Here is a 7642-nt window from a genome sequence, read left to right on the forward strand (position 1 = left end):
CGCCAACGGCAACGGCAACATGGGCTGCGACATGGTGTGCAACGAGCAGGAAAATTCTGAGAGCCCACTGCCCTTTTACTAGTAGACCGTTAAGTCGCCTCCCCACCTTTTACTATCGCTCCCCACCTTTTACTATCGCTCCCCACACAACTTCTGCAGCACTTTCTTTCTGTACTTTAATGACAACAGCTTTGCTTTCATTACACTGACCGTTTGCTTTCTCCTGCAACATCTCAAGCCAAAGCCTTCACTCTACTTGCAAGCTGCAGGGTTTTCTCCCTAATTTGCCCATTTTATCAATCAGTTGGAGACCCTTGTAAGCCTCCAATCCTAAGCGAAATTCTCTGTTTGGGCCTCAGATCATTGTTGGGTTTCCCTGAAATCGAGTCTTTTAGCAGAAAACCTTGCTTCTGGCAGCAGATTCTGGTTTCCCCCACTTTGGGTCCTTCTTTTCTTTTGCAAGTGAGAAAAATTGCCCGTTTGGGCGATCAAAATTTACCCTTTTGCGCAACCTGGGTTGCTTAATCTGCCCTTTGCAGAAGCTGCTCTTGCTTTGAAAAGCAGCTGCTAGCTCAAACTTTTATATCTGAGCCCAATTTTTTAAAACCATTTTCAGGCACAATCTACCAAATGGAATGCCTACAAATTGACTGGAAAAACATTGATGACACATTTGTGAGAGATGAATTCTACGAGAGCATCCAAGCGCCCAAGTGGATTGATTTCACTGTCCCACTGCAGCCTGTAGATGATCATGAATGGTTCTGTGGAAAAGTTGGTAAGCTAAATTTTGCCTTCAAACTACATTTCCACAGGCTAAATTTGGTTGTTAATATGTTGTGATCATTTGGGCGATGTTAATTACTTGTAATGAGCTGAATTAAGGTTTTAATGCTTATTTGGGCATTTGGGCAGTGTTAAATGCGCTTCTAATGGAACAGTTTCTTCGATTAATCTTTAACTATGGGATTGATCTTGTGATTATTGCAGGTTGCACTCATGAGAGGGCTGCCTTTTTGCAAGCACCAGACCAGGTATAGGTCCGCAGATACTTGATTCCCTAAAGCTCTATTTTATTGCCCTTAATGGCTGCCAAAAACAGTTATAATCTAGGCTTTAGTAACATGTGACGAACCTAGGTTTTCACTGCATGAGGAACTGTTTGATTCAGGAGAGCATGGCTTCCCTTCAAGCTTCTAACGCAGTGGCACATGTGGTGGCTCCTTTGGCTGAGAAAACTGCCAGGTTAGTCAAGAATATACATATCCTTTTTTATTCCCCAAGATTCTTCAGTCTTCCATGTGCATTGTAATCCAACATACTCACATACACACATTTGAAGTTGACCATGCGGCCGACCCATGTGAAGTTGATGATGCAGTTGACCCATGATCATTCAACATATTCACACACATAAGTAAGGTTGACCAATTTGCCGACCCATGTGAAGTTGACCAATGATTATCCAACATACACACACACAAAAGTGAAGTTTCCATGTGGCTGATGTTTTCCTCCATCAGAGTATAGTCACTTGTATCAGAGTTTGTGATGCTATTAATCTTTTCTGTCAACCCATGTGAATATGACCATGCGGTTGACCCATGGTCATCCAACATACTCACACACAAGTGAAGCTGCCATGCAGCTCCCAGCATGTTTTCCTCCATTAGACTTTAGTTACATGTATGAGTTTGTTATGTGAAATTGCATGTTAATCTCTCTTGTTGATGTGGGCAGTGCTGTTTCTGCTGCTGGTAAGAGAGCAAGGGGAGTAGTGTCAAGCTCTCTTTCTTCTCTCTCAGACATGAAGGCAGCTTTTGCCAAAACCAAGGTCTTGCACCACCCCCAGATGCCTTCCATTGCAGAGCGTAAAGGTGAGGCCGGCAAAAAGTCCATTCGGCAGCAGGTGAGTGAGAATGAGAATCCTAATCAAGCTTGCAAAGCTCAAGATGGACCTTCCATTTCAGAGCGTAAACGTGAGGCCGGCAAAAAGTCCATTCGGCAGCAGGTGAGTGAGAATGAGAATCCTAATCAAGCTTGCAAAGCTCAAGATGGACCTTCCAAAAAACCCATCTTTAGAGCTCCAGAAGGCACAGCAAAAAAGATGAAGGTGTCAGAGACTAAGGATGGTACTGGTAGAGAACCAAGGGCACAAGTGCCAAGTAGAGAGGTTCGGGCCCGAGTCTTCAAAACAGCTAGCTCAACTCTATCTGAGCAGGTTAATCATCCTCAAACTGGAGCTGTTTTGGATGTTAGCAAATCAGCTATCATTTTAGGGAAAAGAGATGCAATGCTTGGAAAGAGCACATTAAGCAGGATTGCTGTAAAGGGGCAGGTATTAGATGTATGTGGCACAACCGAGGCTAAGATTAAGAAAGCTGAGGGGGCACGAGCACCCTTCTCTGCACATCCCTCACGACTGGCTGTCAAGAGTTCTCATCTTACAGCCTCTTTGTCCATACCCATAAAAAGATCTACTGCTGCTGCAAGGTCTTTGCATGGTGTTTATCTCAGCTATCAAAAATCTGCACCATGCAGACCACCCAGACTCATAGCAACAAAAGAGCTTAAAGTTGGGGAAATGCCTGTTGCAGCAAATACACCTCCATATCCTAAAAAGAGGGATTGCAAGGAGGCGGTCTTAGCAGAGGGCACAATACCACAGGGGGATCTTCAGACCTTGGAGAAAAAGGCAATACAGGCAGGCGATGGGGCAGTGACACAGACTGAGCAAGAGCTATGTCGGCCAGCATCAATAAAGGATAATGAGCTAGAGCACAAGGATGATGATGTCTCAGCCTATACAGCATCCATGCAGGAGCTACAAACACACACATTGTTCAAAGATGGTGGGTGGTTGAGTCATGGTAAAGAGGTCTCAGTCCAACCAATCATGCAAGAGAAATGCCCAACCAAGGAGGATGAGCTTCCAGCCCAGTCAACGTGCTTTGGGGAGGAACAGCCGCCACAATTCATGGACGGTGTTGAGGAAGAAGGCAAGGCTACACATACCCAAACAAGGGAGAAAGAGGATTCAATACAAAGCACCCTAGAGAATTTTCTGAAGAACTTGTGCCTCACAACACCCAAAGATGAATCGGTTTCACATAATAATGGAGATTGTACATCTGAGCAAGAAATGGTGCAATCTGATCATCTGGATTGTACAACCGAGCAAGTGATGGTGGAGCCTCATCATGTCAACAATGCATTGGAGCACACGATGGTTGTGTGTCATCATGTGGACGTTGCATTGGAGCAAGAGATGGTGCAATCTATGAGGTGTTCTTCTCAAAGTGCTGCAAGCTCTCAGATGAGTAAGACTCTGAGCTCTCAAGATAGAAGCAATACGATGTCTGCAGCTTCACAGGTGAGCAGCAGCATTGCAGTTTGTGTGCCCACCCCTGGAGAGGTAGCTTCAATGGACAGCAACAAGGATTATGAAAGGAAAGCCAAGCAGAAGCACAATTTACAAACAATGAAGGATTGGCAGAGAAGCCGGGGCAAAAAAAGGTACTGTTTTGCAGCCTGTGTGTGTGTGTGTGTGTGTGTGTGTGTGTGCATGCGTGTGCGTGCGCGAGCGCGCGGGTCTCTTGTGTTCTATATCCCCTAATAATAACTCCCTACCTCACAGAAAGAGCTCTGAACTCAATTTCAAGGTCAACTGCTCCAGCAAAGACCATAGACATGAGAACCATAAGGTGAGCAAAGGTATACTTCATTGAAGAACATGTTGGAACTCGGCGACCGTCTAGTGTCTCATTCATCTGTTCTCAAAAATCCTCATTCAGGTACCTGCACCTGGAGCTGTTGTTAGCTCTTTATTATGCCAACAGTCCAAGCAATTTTCCACCACAAGGTTGCCTATGATGGCACCTGCACCACCACCACCACCACATGGCTTTCTAGATTCATGCAAAGAGCAGCATAAGAAGTTTAAGACTGCTTTAGTGCAGCCCTTCAAGCCTTTTCGATTAAGAACTGAGGTAAGCACATCTTTTCCATGCATTCAAAATCACCTCAAAACCAAAGAAGAGGTGCATTTCAGCTAATGACTGACTTGGCATTTGGGCTGCAAATTCAGGAAAGGGGTGCTTTGAGAGAGCTTGGGCTTGGCAGAAAAGAACTAGGGATACCAATTCCACAGGTTGGACACTTCATGTTAACAAAAGCCAAGTATTTGTATGTGTGTGCTTTTATGATGCTTTTGTGAAAGAATTTTGAGCTTTATAATCACTACTATAACTTATGACCCAGGAATTTGTGCATCATGCCTTGAGAATGCCCTCCTTTGGACACCCATTCAGACCTCAAAGGTAGGGGTTTTTGTTGATAATTCAGTGTGGCAAGGATATATAAATGCTTAATAACAGGATTTGACCATTCAGACCTCAAAGGTAGGGGTTTTTGTTGATAATTCAGTGTGGCAAGGATATATAAATGCTTAATAACAGGATTTGACCATTTTGACTTTTCTCAGGATTTGACCATTTTGACTTTTCTCCATTGCAGGTCTACCAAAAAGCTAACAATCCCAAAAGAACCCAATTTCCATCCATCTAGGACTAAGAAAACATGCACAAGGCATGCCACAGCGCTTACCTCGTAAAATTTTCGACTAGACTAACAACCCCATTCTTTTATACCTTGATGCACCTTTTGTTGCACCGTTTCCACACCATGCACTTTTGGGTGGAATTCAGTGTGGGCATGTATTTGTTACTCAACATACTCTGCAAGGCCATATGTTGATGGTTTGAATTAATAAAGAGTTATATTGTAATCATACATTAGCTTGGATGTGTGCATAACACAACTGAAAAAGCAGCTAGGTTCATGTGTGCTTAATGAGCTTCATCTATGTAGAAAGAAGCAACCATGGAGTAGTGGTGTTGTGTCTATTGCAGGAAGTGTGTGTGATGGAATAGGTGATTCCTTAGCCATTTGTTTTTAACTCATATAACTAGGAGAAAATCTTCTTCTGAATTTTAGAATAAATAAGTGGTAATAATTAATAGTCAATGAGGTGATAGCTGGTTGTCTAGGACCACGAGATCTTGGGTTCAAACCCCACATGGTGCTTCCTTGATAGATAATACATAAAAGTCCATAGCTGGGAGAAAAGCAACCTAGACATGAAAAGTCCATAGCTGGGGGCAAGGCAAGCTTTACAGGAAAGTCCATAGCTAGGGGCAAGGCACACCTTAGAATAGACTAAGGTATTCATTAATGAATGAATATGTCTAGTGGACTGAATATGTCTTGCTCTATGAAAAAAGTAATTGCTAGTTGCATCATCCATCATCCATGCCTTGACCTGATATGCAGCCCCTCACACAATTTGTAAAAAGCACCTCAAATCTTAAGGTAAAACATTATGGTAATGTATTATAAACGTCACCACTTCTCGAAAGAAAGGGTGCTTCTTATTACTTCCAATAAATATATCACAACATTATCTCTCTCTTTTTTTTGGCAATAATAGGTACATGAAATTTTTTTAAACACGGCCTTAAATATGTAAAAAAATTATCAGAATATCTTAGACTCAAAGTTGAAATTTTTGTTAATGCTAATCCATTTTAGAAAGAGCTTAGTAAACCACTTGCTCAACTAGATGCGAAGGATTACAAGCACATAAATAATGGTAAAGGTTGCAAAATCTTACATTTCACTCTGGGCCAAAGTAAGGTTATCACGAAACTCAAACAAAGTCAAAATGTCACTAGGGTGATGTAGAGTCTTCAAAACCAATAATAAAATGTGGTCATCTTTCATAAAGTTTGGAAAAGCTTTGTGTATTAGCTTGTGATGTTTCAAACTTAGACCTAATTGTCTTAGTTTAGATGTAGTATAGTCTTAGTTTAGATGTAGTATAGGGCTTGTTGCCTAGACACTGTCCTTGCAAGTGTAAAATGAAAAAACACAAACAATTACTGTGTATTCATCAAGTCCCTCTCCTATAAGATCTTAGCATAGACACCTTGAACTCCACATCCTCCCATGTCCTCACCACATTTATATTTACCACTTCACATTCCAAAGAGACCAAAGAGTCGATCCTGAAGTCCAGTGTGTTCAAGTCCCTCTCCGATAAGATCTTGGCATAGAAACCATAAACTCCATCCTCACCACATTTATATTTACCACTTCACCAAAGAGACCAAATAGTTAATTAATTTTATACATCATGTCTTTTGTGATTTCTCTCCTCCAAGTCACTTGATGTCCATCCGTAAAAGCCGGTTTATTTTGAATTTTGACTGGTATAAAAAGCCTTTTCTAGGTGGTTAACCACCATGTAAAGTTAACGTGATTTCACCCGTCCAACATACTGTAAGGTGCTTTAGCATCCTACTCATGCAAATGGGCACCTAACTTCTGTAGGACTTTACGATGCAAGAACATATAAAGTAGCCTTACCATTAATGTCAAATAGGGAAAGTCTACGGACTTCGTGTACATATTTGTAATGAAGCGGTGGACACATGAGTGTGGACACAGACTGTACATATCAAGCCAAGGGCCAAGCATACGTTGGAATAGGCCAAGGGGCCAAGAGTAAGTGGGGGACATAGGCTTCTGGGCCAAATGCCAATGAGGGTGGACATTAATAAGTGTGTGTAAAAAGGGGACCATGGTATATAGGCCAATGTGAATTAATAATCATAATTAACTCATACTAATCAAGATTACAAGCTATCAAGCTTTCATGGCAACCTTGCCCTTCTCTTTGCTCATGGATGGCGCTCATACACCCATGTTGTCACTCCATGCTTTGAGTGGCCAATCATAGTTCATTGCAGTGGTATCATAGCTTTCCATTGATCCTATTTTTCCAAAATTCAGCCATGGAAAGCTGTAGAAAATTCCAACCCTTTTGTTCTTCAAGAAAACCCTACAATCTCATGAGTTTCATCAAATTTCTTGCTCAAGCTTCACACACCTGATCCCTAGCATTTAGCCAACACTTAGTAGTGATTAGTGAGAATCATTAGCAAGGGTTTCAAGCAAGGGAAAGGCGGTAGCAGTGCGGCGTGATTTACAGTAGCATGGTGACATTTTTTGTGAGAAAATGCTCAAGGCAAAGCTGATCACAAGTTTGAATGCCCTATTTTGGTTAGCAATGGTGTTTCCTACAAATTTCAACCATTTTAGAGCTCTATTTCATGAGGAATGAAGGCCATGGACTCTTTCATAAGCTACAAATCTTCTTCACGTTTTTCATTATGGGAAGGGCATTTCTACACCAACACTCAAGCTTGAGGCTTCGTGGTAACATTTGAACAATTGCTAAACATTTTCTTGCATCAATTGGTTGATTTCTTGAGTTTCTTGAATCTATACTCAAGATTTGGGGCTTTCTTCCAAGAAACCCTAATTTCTCACCATTGGCCATTAATACATGCTATTATCATTGCTTAATCATTATTAGAACCAATTAATAATGACCTTAAGCAAAGCTTCTCACCATATGGGCCAATTAATCAACCATTGCTCTCAATTTTGGACAAATCTTGCTAAGTATTGATCATTTGCATCCTCTTGAGGAGCCTTTATGGTTGATTGCAAGCTTTTGGAAGCATTAATTGCCTTGCTTTTGCTTATTGGATGCTTCAAATGCTTCAAATGCTCAAAT

The 7642-nt window shown here is 41.7% G+C and overlaps 1 protein-coding gene across 2 annotated transcripts; it reads left to right on the forward strand.

The window, feature by feature from the left end:
* The first annotated feature begins 205 nt into the window (after positions 1-205).
* LOC147603717 (uncharacterized) lies at positions 206-4787 on the forward strand. 2 transcript variants are annotated; one of them, XM_086795931.1, is made up of 10 exons: positions 206-462; positions 617-778; positions 991-1034; positions 1172-1245; positions 1741-3516; positions 3638-3704; positions 3795-3989; positions 4088-4150; positions 4261-4319; positions 4516-4787. In XM_086795931.1, exons 2-10 carry the CDS (start codon positions 631-633, stop codon positions 4610-4612), a joined length of 2523 nt encoding a protein of 840 aa, XP_086652057.1. In that variant the 5' UTR covers positions 206-462; positions 617-630; the 3' UTR covers positions 4613-4787. The 2 variants fall into 2 exon arrangements, with proteins under 2 accessions (XP_086652057.1, XP_086652056.1); XM_086795930.1 differs by lacking the exon at positions 206-462 and having other exon boundaries at positions 494-778.
* Positions 4788-7642: the final 2855 nt, after the last annotated feature.

Source organism: Cibotium barometz, chromosome 63 (genome assembly GCF_041138505.1).
Source record: "Cibotium barometz isolate CiBa-2024 chromosome 63, ASM4113850v1, whole genome shotgun sequence".
Classification (NCBI taxonomy): Eukaryota; Viridiplantae; Streptophyta; class Polypodiopsida; order Cyatheales; family Cibotiaceae; genus Cibotium; species Cibotium barometz.

Coding starts and splice junctions, on each gene's coding strand:
- LOC147603717 (XM_086795931.1), top strand. CDS start 631: ATGGAATGCCTACAAATTGACTGGAAAAACATTGATGACACATTTGTG. Junction 3,517..3,637: donor AGAAGCCGGGGCAAAAAAAG/GTACTGTTTTGC, acceptor CCTACCTCACAG/AAAGAGCTCTGAACTCAATT. Junction 3,705..3,794: donor ATAGACATGAGAACCATAAG/GTGAGCAAAGGT, acceptor ATCCTCATTCAG/GTACCTGCACCTGGAGCTGT.